The 16,433-nt window shown below is 41.5% G+C and overlaps 1 protein-coding gene across 1 annotated transcript in view; it reads left to right on the top strand.

Annotated features, from left to right (window-relative positions):
* The window catches only part of TELO2 (telomere maintenance 2), a 1,490,787-nt gene extending 1,475,509 nt beyond the window's left edge, over nt 1-15,278 (top strand). The window contains exon 21 of the mRNA XM_044089295.1: nt 13,589-15,278. Within this exon, the coding sequence (XP_043945230.1) occupies nt 13,589-13,701 (113 nt within the window). The 3' untranslated portion in view covers nt 13,702-15,278. The remainder of the gene's footprint in view (nt 1-13,588) is intronic.
* Nucleotides 15,279-16,433: the final 1,155 nt, after the last annotated feature.

Genomic DNA, 16,433 nt, shown 5'->3' with positions numbered 1-16,433 from the left:
CTGCAGACCATCCTCCTGCTGACACATGTACACCTACAACACAAATGGATAACATTATGGAGATCATAATCACCCAGTGTTACTAACAGCTGACATGCATCATAGCTGGATGGCTACACTAGCTGACATGTATGCGTTACACATTATTCCCAGTACATTGCTGCACTGTATTACAGTCTCCGTGTGCATCAGAACCATATTAGCCTCTCCCTGCATTGATGTTATGGATGACAGGGATGTGGCACAGGCATCATCATATGCACAGGGTGTGTTGCTGGTTTGCCAGAGGCCGAGGGTGGTCCATACGTTTGACACCATGTGTGTGGGGTGAAGGGTTTAATTATTTGGATGGGGCGTGGTAATGTGATGCATGTCGGTATGGGGTTGGCCCTACATGTATTTGTATAGTGTGTGGGTATGCATGCACACAGTTCTGCCATGTGGCTGCCCATACAGGTGTTTATGGACAGCTGAAGACCATACCTGGCAGGGTATGCAGTTCACTGCCTCCAGCCATGGACACGCTGACTGCGCCTGCCAGGGGTTCCACGGGCACGTGCAGGTACAGGCCTTGAGGTGCTGCTCTCCCCTAATGATAGATGTCCACGGGAACCATGTCCCACCTGGGACTGGCCAGGGCCAAATGCATGAGCCCTGCTTTGGTGTGGTGTGGACAGCACCCCCAGTGATGTGCTAGGGCTACTACTTCCAGTACGGGGGTGGTTTGGCATCCTAGCATGTCCACGTTGACCGCCAGATGTTGTTTCTGGCCTACATCCACGTGGCCGTCACACCACTCTCACCAGGTTTTCAAGCACAGGCATTCCACGGTCGAGAAGGGCCCACCATCTCATCCCACTGTTTATCTGTGATGTCGTTCTGTTCACGGAGGGCAGCAGCAAGTTCACAGACATTGTCACTTACAGATGAGTAGGCAGCCCTGTGCAGCCTCAGGCCCTGTCATACATTTCTATACGTGCCTCCATGACAGCCTGAAACATGGGCCTGGTGGTACCAGTTGTGGCACCTCTGCCAGGGGCAGGATGACCAGCAGCCCTGCCACGAGCACCGTGGTGCTTCCCCCTATATGGTGGCATGCTGGATATCTGGCTATGCCTGCTGTGGACAGACACAGCTGGCACGGTCGCCACACTACCCTGTGCACTGCCACTGGTGATGGGGTATGTATAGGCACTGCAACTGTGTGCAGAGGTGAGGTGGCTAAGAGAGGGATGTCAAATGTTGGCGTTGTGTTGACTCCTGACAAACCCACATGTGCCTCAATTATGGTCTCATCATCATCAGTGTCTGCGTGCACACCAACATCAGGTTGCCTGCAGGTGGGAACCTGGCCCACCTCACCACCTGTGGGGGATAAAAAGAAACGCAGTTTAAGACCTGTCCAGCATTACATAACAATACACACACACACACACACACACACACACACACACACACACACACACACACACACACACACACACACTCTCCACCTTAATACCTACCTATCTGTGATGCTAGAGACAGTCCCACGTGTATTCCCTTAAGTTGCCCATCATGCATCATGCCTGGTGACATACACTTATTAATGCCACTCATTAACGTCTTATTCCTCTAAATGCCTACAAAAGTGATCACAACACAAGACCTGTTATTCAATTAACTCCATGACCTGAGTGTAGTGCTGTTTACATGGCCTCACTGCTGTCATTCAGTGTTCACCCTGTGTATTTTGGGACTTTGTGAGCTTGGCCCCTATATGTGAGTGGCTTATACGTTCCCTCCATAATGTCACACACTGTAGTGTCGTGTAAGGATTGCTTAGTACATGCCTGGCATGCTGCTCAATCAACCTATCACGTGACAACTGTGATATATGTATACACTTCCTGCTGTTGTCTAGTAATCCCCCAGTGCATCTGTAGTGTTGCCTAAATGGGTTGTCATTCACCTCTCTGCTGTATGTGATATTGAGGGTATACCATGTATCTACTTTCCCTCCCAATGCATGTTCCATGCCACAGACCTTATTAGACCATCAGCTGTCCTGTGATTACATATCAGAGAAGTATTCCTGTTGTGTCTTGTGTCAATCCATGTACTGCATTATCACAAAGAGAAGTACTGCCATATCATAAACTCCACAGTCACACATGTGCATACATGGACACCCACACATGCACACACACATCCTACATGCAGCATCCTACCTCATCTACACCACATTGAACCTACAGACGACATGAACACCCACCCACACAGAGACACAGACACACATACAGGTGAGGTTGCACAATGATGGTACACACAGTCCTCCCATTACCCATCTGTCAACATGCATAACATATGCTACACAGTAGCATGCAGTGCAGCTATAGTCAATCCAAGCTAGCAACATTATACACGTGTGTGAGGCATGGCCTGTGTTAGTAGGTGATACCCTGCCCCTGGGGAACACTGCACACTTGTACACAGATTTGCTGTGCACCTGTTATGCACCATGCCATGTACTGTGCATCACAACTCACAGGTGTACATCCCATCGCTGAATGTGTAGTACTGTGTCAGCTATGTCAGCTGTAATGCTCACAGACCCTATGTTTTCCAGCAAAACATACCTGGGATGAAGTGTGGTCAGATGTCAGTTGTGAATGTTTGATGTGTGGTTTACAGCTCTCAACATTAGCAGACCATGTATGAACAATCCAATAGTATTACACTGGCAACTGCCAGATCATACCGTGGCTATGGGGAGTCTACACACTCTTATTGATGTGATGCACCATTCCTTGATCTGCCATGGGACAACATCACTACATATATTAACAGTACATGAGCCTGATATGTGCCATATGTCCTGCACATGCAGTGTCTACTAAAGGTGTTAGGTGTGCGGATGCTAACTGCATTGCATACAGTCGTGTGCCCGCCTATGTGTGCGCACGATTATCATGACATTTTGTTGCACCCATTGTTATGTGTACTACAGCAGTCACTACTCCTGTCAGGAGTATACTAGCATGGCCTATCTGCATTTGCTTATGTATGGTCAGTCTGCCCTACACGTGTTCCCCAACTTTGCATGATTGCAAGGTCTAATCATATGCACACCCCTTGGTGTTCACACACTGCCGTCACTTTTTCTGTGGGTGTAGAGTTATGTCTGACACAGTTACTGACCCTGAACAGCACATGTTACAGCCAAGTCCCAGCTAATAATGTGGACCACAGTAATACATTATGCCATAGTGTACATCTGTAACAGCTGCCATTGTAACACTGGTATATAAACTGTTGGTGCACTGTACAGGGGTGATGGTACACCCAGTATATGCCCCACATACCACTTTATGGTGACCACTGTCACCATCAACCATACAGGTAACTGAAACCACAATACAGCCCAGTTACACATGCTGTGTGCAGCCTGCCTATGACACATGGACTAGTTAGCACCAACAGGCCCAGGTCTGTGTCCCTAGTGTGTGCCACCATTATGTTATTCCATGTGGCCTAAAAAGGCACTCTCTTGAGGCACACCTACAAATGGGGAACATCACTATCAGTGCAGTAAATGGGACCTGGTTCAAAGCACCAGAGAGCACACCTGTAATACCAGGCTACAACTCTTATCACACATTTCTGGCACCAAACCAAGACCACAACACTACAGGTGGGGCAGTGTCTATATTCACCAAGGTTATTCACACCTCCAGCCTAGTTCCCAACACAATGCATCTGAGAATCTCCAGGTGCAACTAACACTAGGTAAGACTGTAATCCATATTTTAGCTTGCTACAGATCCTTCACCATGCCCCAAGATTCTCACTACACCTTTATAAACATACTGGACAAAATTAAGAAGAAACCAAACACCATAATACTGGGTGATTTCAACTACCCTGCCATTAACTGAGAAAACTACTTGGGTACCAACACCTTTTACCAACGGTTCCTGGAATTCATACATTCCAACCCCCTGGATCAACTAATCCATTGTCCAACCAGGGGGCTCCAGTGTCCTAGGCCTGGTCATTACCAACATGGGAGACAGATGCTCCACACCAGTGGTCACCCCCTCATTGGTCAGGTCTGACAATAAGGTAATCATTATTGACATCCATATCCCACCCCCACCCGCCAGTAAGGAAACCTCCATAAGAACCGTCTCCAAAGCTGTCATGCTACTCAAGTCAGACGTGACAAACTTCATGACACCCATAGAGACGGGAGCTGACAGTGCAACTGGTGAATCCTACACTAAGGCACTGTATGAGTACATCCACTCGTGCATGAATTATGCCATCCCATATAGAATCAAGACGCTGTCCTCCAAAAAAGGAAGTCAATCTGGTGCTCCACTGCCGTAAACAAACTACGCAACAGAAGGAAGAAACTTTTGAAGAAGAGAGGATAATCCCAAAATGCAGACAACTCCCTTACCAGCCTCAGTAAGAAGCTGAGATCCCTCAAAATCCCCCAAAGCCTGTTATGTAAATATAATTGCCAAATATTCCAAAGACAACCACAAGGCATTCTATAGTTGCGTCTAGAATCTAAACGGCAATGCCCAGGACTGCTCTGAGCTACTACAGAATGGCATTAAATATACTGATTCTAAGGAGTTTGCCAATATCCGGGCAGATCGCTTTAGTGCCACATTCACCCTCCTCTCACCCCCTAAGGGGCCCTTCTCACTAACAAAAGATTGCCAGTTCCAGTAATCACGGCCACATAGGTAGAAACCACACTCTCCACATCTAGGAATACAGCATCCATGGGACCAGAACTGTGGGTAATTAATGTATGGGACTAGGTGGGGCTGGGTTGGATGGACCAGTACAGGTCGGCCCGCCTAATGGATGGGGGATAGCGGAATTAAATACAGAACAAGTAAAACATACGAGAAACATAATTTAAATTCATATTCATATATGGAGATATATATGTACACACACACACACATACATACATACATACATTCATACATACATATAAACACTCACACATATACACAGCATTGAGTTCAACAAGTGGCTAAGCTTCTGATGTCATTCAAAGGGGATCCAGTATCTGTCTGCCTGGGACAACATGATTGACAAACCACAATGCTTTGCCAGAGATGGTCTGCACTTGTTGGCCCTGGGATTCAGATTACTGGCTACAGCTCTTGACACCCCCATAGTGCCTTATCTATGCAAGATTCAAATGACAAAACCACCACCATAACGGGTACAAGCATGCAAAACTGAAGGTACTGCTACTCAATGCTAGACGTCTAAACCTAAAAAGGCACTCTCTTGAGGCACACCTACAAATGGAGAACATCGCTATCAGTGCAGTAAATGGGACCTGGTTCAACTCTCCAGAGAACACACCTGTAATACCAGGCTACAACTCTTATCACACATTTCTGGCACCAAACCAAGATCACAACACTACAGATGGAGGAGTGTCCATGTTCACCAAGGTTATTCACACCTCCAGCCTTGTTCCCAACACAATGCATCTGAGAATCTCCAGGTGCAACTAACAGGTAAGACTGCAATACAAATTGTAGCTTGCTACAGATCCCCCACCATGCACCAAGATTCTCACTACACCTTTATAAACATACTGGACAATATTAAGACACAACCAAACACCATAATACTGGGTGATTTCAACTACCCTGCCGTTAACTGGGAAACTTACTTGGGTACCAACACCTTTTACCAATGGTTCCTGAAATTCATACATTTCAACCCCCTGGATCAACTAATCCATTGTCCAACCAGGGGCTCCAATATCCTAGACCTGGTCATTACCAACATGGGAGACAGATGCTCCACACTAGTGGTCTCCCCCTCATTGGTCAGGTCTGACCACAAGATAATCACCGTTGACATCCACATCCCACCCCCACCCACTAGTAAGGAAACCTCCATAAGAACTGTCTCCAAAGCCGTCATGCTACTCAAGTCAGACATGACAAACTTCATGACACCCATAGAGACAGGAGCTGACAGTGCAACCGGTGAATCCTACACTAAGGCACTCTATGAGCACATCCACTTGTGCATGAATTGTGCCATCCCAAATAGAACCAAGATGCTGTCCTCCAAAAAAGGAAGACAATCTGATTCTCCACTGCCATAAACAAACTATACAACAGAAGGAAGAAACTTTTGAAGAAAAGAGGATAATCCCAAAATGCAGACAGCTCCCTTACCAGCCTCAGTAAGAAGCTGAGATCCCTCAAAATCCCCCAAAGCTTGTTATGTAAACATAATTGCCAGAGATTCCAAAGACAGCCGCAAGGCATTCTATAGTTATGTCCAGAATCTAAACGCCAGTGCCCAGGACTGCTCTGAGCTACTACAGAATGGCATTAAATATACTGATTCCAAGGAGTTTGCCAATATCCGAGCAAATCACTTTAGTACCACATTCACCCTCCTCTCACCCCCTAAGGGGCCCATCTCATTACCAAAAGATTGCCAATTCCAATGATCACTGCCACACAGGTAGAAACCGCACTCTCCACAGCTAGGAATACAGCATCCATGGGAAAAGATGACATTCCAGGCTGTGTTGTACAGGAACTACAAAATACACATGCACCTCACCTAAGTGTTATGTTTAATCATAGCCCCACCTCAGGCTTTGATCCCTCTGAGTGGCCACAACTACAGTTATCACACTCCACAAGGAGGGATTCACCTTGGATCCCGGGAACTGCCATCCCATCAGTCTGACTAGCCTCATCTGCAAGGGCATGGAATGCATTATCATGGAACTTATAAAGTAAGACATTGGCAACCAGCAAACTCTGGATCCCACCCAAATTGGGCTCGTGAAGGGCTGATCTTGTCTCTGAACCTGATTGACTACCTAAAAATAAAACCATTGGTGTAAACAAAGTCATCTGTGAAGTCTATTGTTATTACCAAGAATAAGGTCATCCCATGTGGGACGACCCAAAAGTTTAGGTATTATCCTTAGCGGTAACCTCATGTCTGCAAAGGTAAGCATGGCTTTGTTCATATGTGCATGGACTACAGCGTGTGGAAGACCGAAGATACTTGGGTCGGGACAATGTACAAAATGTGTCTCGAGGGGAGGAGGAGTGGAGGGTGAGCAAAGTGTGGTGGTGTGGTTGCTTCAGGCCGGTGACCAAAGAAGGGATGGTGGCTGCGTCTTTGCAGCGGGGGCGGGGGGGGGGTGGAACTGTGGGTAAAGAAAATATGGGTCGAGGAGTGGCTGGGTTGGATGGGCCTGTACTAGTTGGCCCACCTAGTGGGTGGGGGAGAGGGGAATGAGATATAAAAAAGTAAAACATAGAAGAATAATTTAAATCACTATTTAAATAAAGCACTTAAAATAAAATAAATTTGGTAGTGTATTGCAGGGCGGACGTGTTTGGCTGTGGGGGGTTATGCCAATTCGTACGAGACGTATATTGTTTGGGGCCTCTCAACCCCATTAACGGTGCATGTGGACATATATGTTTCTGTTAATCTACCATTGCTATCTACAGCTGTATGTCCATATAAACCTATATAAGTATATATATTTGCTTACATATTTATAACTATGTCCGTATATACCTACAGAGATGTATATCTGTATACATATATGTAACTTGCTGTGTATATGTGGACATATATATGTTGACATGTATGTATGTTCATATATAAGTATATATATGTATATATTTCACAATATTTATATATGTATATAACTACATATATATATATGTTGTATCTGTTTAGATATTAATATATTTACACACACACACACACACACACATCTAGATGTTGGTATACATTCTCTGTAGTATTGCATGACTGGGTTGGATGTTATATTTCTGAAAACATCAGATTTATGTATATCTGGCATGGCTTAGTGATAAATCACTTTGTGTATGGTGTGCATGGTCCTGGGTCTGAGCCTTGCAGAGGCTGTTTATTTTGTTGCTGGGCAGAACATGGGTTGTTGGATACAGAGTGATTAAGGCACTTTAAAGCAGTTGTAAGCGGGTTTGCGTGGAGCTAAGCACTGCTAACTTCTGGTTACAGTTTCTTATACTCCGTTAGCTTCCACATTGCTTAGTCTGTGTAGGCAGTACTTACCCCCACGCAAACGCACATAAACACACTTACTAGTGCTTACATATGTTTACTACTGCTTAGTTGTGCTTAAACCTGGTTTACTAGTGCCTTATTCTTTATGACACTGATACTGCACATGTGCATTTCCTGCAGTACTCTAGTTGATAAATATGTGTTATTTAGTGGGTTTTGCAACAAAACTATTGGTTATAATGTGTTCTGCCATGTAAAATAAACTATGCTGCAGTGGGACTCGAACCGGGAATGCCTGCTCGTTAGGCAAATCCTCTGCCCACTACACTATTGCTGTGCTGCTTCTTTAGAATATATCTTCCTTGTTATCCTCTTCAGCCTTTTAAACTACTTTAACCGTAGCTAAGCATTGGGCACACCTGCACACCTATGGTTAGCTGTACTCGTATTTTTAAACAAAATGAATACATGGGTTTCTTCATTTCATCTTAATGCACTGTTGTTGTACACATGGGGAACTGTTTGGGATATGCGGACACCAATGAGCGATCTCGCTCGTTTCTTCCCACTTTCTGCTGTTCTACATTGCAGGGGCATGTTTATTCTGAGAGCTCTGCTCTCAGACACACCCCCTGCACTCGTACACACTCCGTGTAAGCCTAGGAGCTTCGGCAGCACTTCTTCATTGATATGCGTGGCGTGCTGCAGTCCTGCTCCTAAATGGGCTCTTCCGTGCAGGACTACGCTAGTCCTGCATGGAAGATTGGTGAATCCAGGGGATTGATTTCCATTTCTAGTAATTGTTTTTTTGGCAGCTACCAAAATTAAATTTAACAAGGCCTTAAATTCAGATCCTGTATCCCAGCTCAAAAAATTATTTCCTTTGTTACACCCATTTGCTCATCCAATATTTCTGAGAGGGTACTCTGTAGGAAATGTTTAAAGTTACCAACTCATTACACTCCCAAATAATATGTTTCAGGTCACCTTTTTCTTCCCAATCACAACTCCTATATGAGGAAAATTGCTTTGGAGCCTGCTTGGGGTATACAAATACCTATGCAAATACTTCCAAGCAAAATTCCTACACCTTCTAGACTTTGTTGCATATTTGGGAGCCTTCCATTGTTTCCTTCTGAATTGCTTATCAAGTCTGTCTTCGCAATCTTTTCTAACCTCCTCTGATTGGTTCATGTAGTTACCATGCAGTTGTTTATATGCCCTACTAATTATCCCTTTTTTAATAGCAGTTTCTGTTTTAGATTCAACTCAAAAATCTACCAGAGCAAGTCTTTTGCTTATTATTCCCTTATCCTTTTCTCTTTTGATATACTCTAATATCAATCCCTGATAGAGAAGGCATTATCTAGTAATCTGCAGTCCAAATGTCATCTTGGCCTCTTCCCATTCCATTACCTTTCCTTCACTAGTTATTTGCTGCCAGTTCCTTTGTCAGTTTATTTCTTGCCTGTTCTCTGTACCTCTAATTGCAGTGATCCCTATCAGCAAAATCTCCTGTCTCCATTCTAGAGTCGGCTTAGAATACTTTCTACTATTTTATGACTATAGTATTCTGTATAGCTGTTGTTATTCTGCTAGGGGTCTGCATCCAAAATCCCACTCTCTCCTTTTTTTCTTGAATTCCCCTGTCACTTCATCATCATCCCTTCCCACTTTTAATTATAGCTTTCTGCTTGTGTTATGTATATGAGCCTTAATTGTGTAGCTCTAAAATATCCCTTCAAATCAGGTAATTCTAAACCACCTTGTTCTGTGTGAAGGATCAACTTATCCCACTTGCAACTTGCCCTCTTTCCCCCCCAGATAAAATCCTTCAACTCTTTATTAATTATTGTCCATAACTTCTCCTCTGTTTGATGAAAATATGCCTCATCTGTATATAAAACTATAGGGACTAAACACATTTTCATTGCTTGTATCTTGATATCCATATCTGTAAACAATAGCTTCCAATTTTTCAGTTTTTTTATTATCTTTTGTTTAGTCCCTTCCCACATATCCTTAACTGCCACAACAGAATGCTTTTTCATCTGTATCCCTAAATACTTCATTTTATCGCATCCTCATAAATGTGGGTATTGCTGAACCAATTCATGTATGGGTACTTAGCCTTTGTTTTATCTGCATTCATTTTATGTCCCAGAATACTTAAAACTGTATCAAAATGTTCCACAATACTGTGATTTTCTTTTCTGGTTTTATCAGGTACAAAATAATATTGTATGCAAATAAAGCTAATTTTTCTAGATTACCATACCAATTATATCCTTGAATTTCTGAGTCCCTTATTTTTTTTGCCAGTGGCTCTAAACATAAAGCAAATAAAGGAGAAAGAGGACATCCCTGCTCTGTTCCTTCAGACATGACTTGTCAGAGAGGAACCCATCCACTTTAATCTTTGCCTCTGATTCACTCATATATCCTCCTAATTAACTTTATTATTGTATCAGGGAATGTAACTTCCGCGGTGGTGCTGCGGTAGCGTTGCCTCACAGCAAGAGGTTCTTCCGTTCGATTCTCGGCTGGAGTGCGGGCAGTGCCTTCTGTGTGGAGTCTGCATGTCCTCCCCGTGGTTGGGTGGGGGTTTGAAAGACATGCGTAAATGGAAGTGCCTTCGTTGAAGGTTGAACGTCGAACTGGTACCTCGACGTTCTTGAAAATCTACTGCCAATCATTAGCGGACTGGAGTTCCGCTGTGGCGACCCCTAACTAGGAAAAGCCGAAAGACAACAACATTGTATCAGGGAATGCAAATGCTTCCATAGCCCTACTCATAAAATCTCAGCTTACTTTTTAATATGATTTTTCTGCATTAAGACCCACAAACAACTGCAGTATTTTCTTACATTCTGCTTCCCTCTGGATCACCTTTGTTCTGTTAATGTTGTCAGATGGTTGCCTCCCTTCTATAAAACCACATTGAGCCATATATCACTTTTGACAACATCTTTCCCATTCTTTTAGCTATTATAGACATAAACACTTTACAATCATGGTTTAAAATTGAAATGGGCCTATATGAAGCTGGGTGTGATGTATTTGCTGTCTTTAGGTATTCTAACCACTGCAACTTTCTTCCAGGATGTTGCCCCCCCCCCCCGTTAAAATATTGTTAAACAAATTCTTTATCAATTTCTTCCCTCCTAGCCTCCAGACTTCCACAAAAATACCATCTATTCTTAGAGACTTTCTTGCAGATTGATTATACATCACCATTTTTATCTTATCTCCTCCTATCATAACTGTTAATTGTTGAGCCTCATATCCCTCTAACCGTGGCATGCTTAAGTCTTCCATAAATATTTCCATTTGTGCTCTTTCTTGATTTTCATATTTCTCTGCTTTATACAAATATTCATAAAATTTTCAAAATATCTCTTAATACCTGTACAGGATCTCTGGTTATTTTTATTGTTACAGGTACCCCAAGTTTGTCACCAACCCTTTTTACTTTCTGTTGCCCAAGTCATTGTGCTAAAAGTTTTTGTGGTCTGGAGTTATCAGAAGCAGTTGCTTAATAGCACTCTTTCTAAACTCATGCATATTATCGAGATACTCCCTTATTTTCTTTTTAGCACTCTGCATTTGCTTCTCTTCTTTTTCTGTGAGATTTCCCTTATTCTGCAGTGCATTAACCTTTGTCATCCCCTCTAAATAATTCAAGTTACTTCTTAACCATATCTCTTTTTCTTTTATTTCTGACCTATTTTTAAACTCCACTTTCATTTTATATCCCATTCACCACTACCCATTCCTTAAATTCCTCTCTTTTTAACAGGTAGGTGGGGAAGCACCAGTGTATCATTTTTACTTCATTACCCTGCATTTTTATCTTAGTTGTTATTGGCACATGATCTGAAATAGTTATTGGATGTGTGTCGCTTTATTAATACTCTTGACAACAGAAGAGTTAAAACAGGTTTGCTTTCCATTTTATCCAAGTGAGTCTTGGATTTAGTTTGGTCCAGGTGCTTAAGAGATGCTGTTTGTAGCCTGGCTAGCTGTAGGGTAAAGAAAGACAATTAAGATAAGTGAAGGTACAACTAATACTGAGCAGCTTAGAGAGGTTTAGCTCAGCCACACACACACACTGCAAGAACAACAACTTTAGTAGTGTTATTTATGTTCAAGTTCTAAGTCTTTTTTTTCAGTACAGTACAAACTTGCATGTGCTGTGTGTATGTTTATGGGCTTTCAGTATAACTGACGTCAGAATGACACTGCAAATGGACCTGTACATCTAAGAAGAAAGACCTGGGTTTTCATGCATTACTGGGCTGTGTGACTCATTTCAAATTATTTAAATTCTCCAGCACCCCTGAAAACAAACATCTGAATGCAGACCTTACATACTTAATGAATAAAGAGAAAAGAATAGGTTTACTTCATTTTTGGGATTAAAAAAATGTAACAGCATAGCAGGTTTTATTGGTTTTGGTTTAACTTGTATATAGTTGGTTTTTGGCATGGGATTTATATAAAGTGGAAAGTTTGTTATTGAGAAAAAAATCTATGCAGATAGAGACAATTTTATTGGCTGCTGTTTGACTTGTAAAATTGTTCAATAAATGCATTTATTCATGAGCTAACAGGTCGTGGTTTATACAAAGTGTAATGTGCTTGGGGGCACTGTAGATTTTATTTACTTTGGTTGTCAAATTGGTAGCAGAGCTGAAGCTCACATCTGTTTCTTACATTTCTACCACTGTGGATTATGTTTGAGTTATTTTTGTCCCTTTGTTTTTATGAAGAGTAGCAACCAGGAATGTTTACACCTTAGTGTGTGTGGGGTTATCTAGATGGCAGTTCAAATCCTACTTTTTCCCTAGGAAAAACTAATGAGCATGTTGCAGAGTGATATATTAGCATTTCTAGTGGCTGCATATCATACTCAAGACCCTTCTGGTTATTTAAAGAAAAACCTGGTGACCGTAACCTATGACGTGATAAGGTTGAGGAGCATTTCTAGTAGTTTAGAAACAGAGATGGTCAGTTTTGCATATTTTTATTCCTCTTTTAACAATCTGTATGACTTACATTTAGTGAATGCTTTTGTGTGTCTGTCTTTTACCTCGGGTTGTAGGGGGAAGGGGTATTTTACGGATCAGATCTCCTACATAATTCATCTGAACACTGACTGGTGATATTCTCATAAAATGCTAAGTGAAAGGAATTGGTGTGGGTATTTAGGAGGAGCATTACATAATTGCAGTTAAGTGATTTTTGCAGTATATTTGTTTTTGTGCTTTGGCAATATTTTCCTTCAAACTTTTTAAATTTTAAAGTATTCATTTAATTATCTGTCAAAAGTGGATACAAGTCAACTGCGTTTTGGCATTTTTATATTTCGTGTTATCTATCCAGCAGTAGGATTAATGTGAAATGGAAAAGGATAATTGAAACTGCTTAGAAAAGTCCATCAAGAATGCAGATTACAGATTGTATGTGTAGGAGCAGCTAATACAATAACATTTATTGATTTTATTTTATTTATTTACAGAGTTGACTGAGAAGGACCCCGATGAAGACTGTCGGAGTCTGGCATTACAGAACTTGGTTTTAATGGAGAACATTAGAAAGAAGATTGAACCCGCCAGCCTTACACCATTATAAATAGCTCAATGTGTAAGCCTTGTATAAATGAACAAACCACTGACAATGTGAACCTGTTACATGCTAACATATTTTTTTTTTGTGCTAAAATATTTATTATACAACTTCATAAGGAGCCAAGCCATGTATCAAATAGCCAGTTGCATAGATGCATTTTTCATAGAAACTTATAAAGCAACATTCATAGTTCACCAGCGCAATTAATCAGTTCCTAAATCACACTACATAGGAAACAAGGAACATTTCCATTCACGTAGTGTTATAACGGTTCTGATGAAATGGCTAAAATTCTCCACTCACACACCTAACATTCAGCAAAGTGGACTGTTTTACTGTCTAGACTGCCTGGGAATTGTTTTCAAATTAGTCAGCTGAAAAGTAGTAGTCTTTGGTGTTTCATTGAACGTGTTTGGTTCCTGAGAAATGGGATTTGAGAGGAATCATCTCCAAGGAGAGTTGGATAGAGTTTCCTGAAAACTGCACAGTGGATTTATCCTTTGCAACAGATAAAATGAATTCCGTTGTAAATGCATGTACTTTTTTATCCAAAAACAAGTTTAGGTGTGTGTGTACATGTTTATATGTATATGAGAAGCTGTTTCTATCATCTAGGAGAAATGTATAGACAGACTGCTGCAGCCAAGCAACACAGTTGAAGTGCTTACTGGTTTTCATGTTGTCTGTCATAAGTTTATGGGAGATGGATGAAAGCTCCTTCCCCCAGTTTAATTAATAAAATAGTTATTTGCAGTCATCAAATGTTTTTCCCGGAATCAGTGACTCCCATATGATACAGTGCCACATTAGATGCCATTGTCTTTGTAACTTAAATCCAGGAAAGGCTAATCTTGTGTCAAGGTCCTTGCGTCATGCTAATAAGTCAGTTGTGGAACAATTAGATAGTAGGGAAAAATTTTGAATTCCCACCCTGCTTATGACTCCCTTTTCCTTTTCATTCCGTCATCAGAGCAGGAGTCTGGAGTGGCTGATTGGCCTTCATCATGCTGTTATCACTGTAACTTTCACTGTTTATGTACCACATCCTAGTGGTTTCATCAGAGCAGTCTTTAAGATGACTTGTAATGGTGTGGACCTCTCTTTCTCAAGGCCACATCTCTTCCCCATGCACATATGACAGAGCTAAACAGCTTCCCTCATATTTTGAATCTCCAGTTAGTTTTAGCATCTTAATCCCACCCCTACCCCCACAGAAGAAAAGCTGTCATTCTCTCCCATCAAGTTAGACTGCTAACACTCATGACACTATTCAAACACACGATTGGTTTCACAACTATGCCTCTCTCTCTCCCTCCATGCTAATGAGCAAGCTGTGAAAAAATAATATTCAGAAGTGTAAAGGGATTGTGAATTCTGTGTCAGCTGCTAGGATGTGAATATGTAAAACTCTTTTGTGATGAGCCATAGTGATAGTGTTGCCTACCTGTAATTTTAAGTGGTACTACTACAGTCAGTGGCTGTGAAAAATATTTTTTTAATAATACAATGCAAAATGAATTAATTATGTAATGTGGCTCTGTAATTCATTTGTATATTTTATAAAGCCTTTTATATTTGTATTGTTTTCTTGAAGATGCTTGCTCTTCTGAAAAGCGCTGTTACATTTTGGAAATTGGGAGGGTGGCCTAATGGTTAAGGTGTTTGCCTTACAAACAGAAGGTGCAGGGTTTGAGTCTCATAAGGGATAATTGGCTAGCCTTAAAATGGCTCGGAAGGGCAGTTAGCCTAGTACTAATCTATGAACCTATGTACTTCAGACTGCAGTGCTGTGTATCATATTTTATCATTTGTGTATAGTAAATGTATTTAGAAAAGTTTGAAATTTAGCAATCCCCAGTGGAGTAAGAGGCGGAAGGGACGGTGCCTCGAGTTAACCTAGATTTAATTCTGAAATACAGGGACATATGTTTCTTTACATGTTATCTGGCCTGACAGAGAGAAGAGGAAGCAAGATGTGACTGTGACAACAGGACTCAGAGCTCTGAAGCAGGGCTAGCTGTTTATGGCAGTAACATCCTGTACAGAAATAAGAATACATTCTTCTGTCACTTGCTGCAAGCTGAATATGTATGTTCTATTTATAGGACCTGTAAAGTTAAAACAGTTTTCCAGAATACTACAGGATTAGTTGGAAGTTAAAAGACTACCTCTTAGCAAATGGAACTTTTTTTATTAAAGTCTGCCAGCAAAATGGAAGATAATCTTGGAACTGTTTATGCAAACTAAGTTTAGAATTTGCTGAATTAAAAGAGAAGGCATTTTCGATTACTTTAACATAACTACTGCTGCAAAGCTCTTAACATTTTATGAAGTGAAGTTTATTTGGTGTCATTGTAAATCAGTACCCATGAAATGTTGAGCTCTTAATGTAGCCCAAAACTCTCACTAATATGTTTCACAGTAATATCATTTGTTATAATAAGCCACAGTAGGGGATGCACTCTTCCACCCATGGTGTGTGGAAAAATTCCTTTTAAGTAAATTGCAGTTTAGCTCCCAAGGAAACCTTCATACTTTAGTAATGCTTAAGTTTTGGATATTATTATTTCAGTATATGGGTGACAGCTAACTTTGTTGTGCGCATTCAGAAAAGCAGATTTCAGTGAAAATGATAGTGACACAGTGTTACAACAGCATTACTACATCATAGAACTTTGATCCCTCCCATTTCAGTTCTCAGATGCATTACTTTTTCTTCCCAAGTTTCTTGTGCT

Source organism: Protopterus annectens, chromosome 12.part0, assembly GCF_019279795.1.
Source record: "Protopterus annectens isolate FY-2018-M chromosome 12.part0, PAN1.0, whole genome shotgun sequence".
Taxonomy (NCBI): Eukaryota; Metazoa; Chordata; order Ceratodontiformes; family Protopteridae; genus Protopterus; species Protopterus annectens.
Note: the sequence above shows the minus strand (reverse complement) of the source record. Positions and strands in the feature narration are given on the sequence as shown.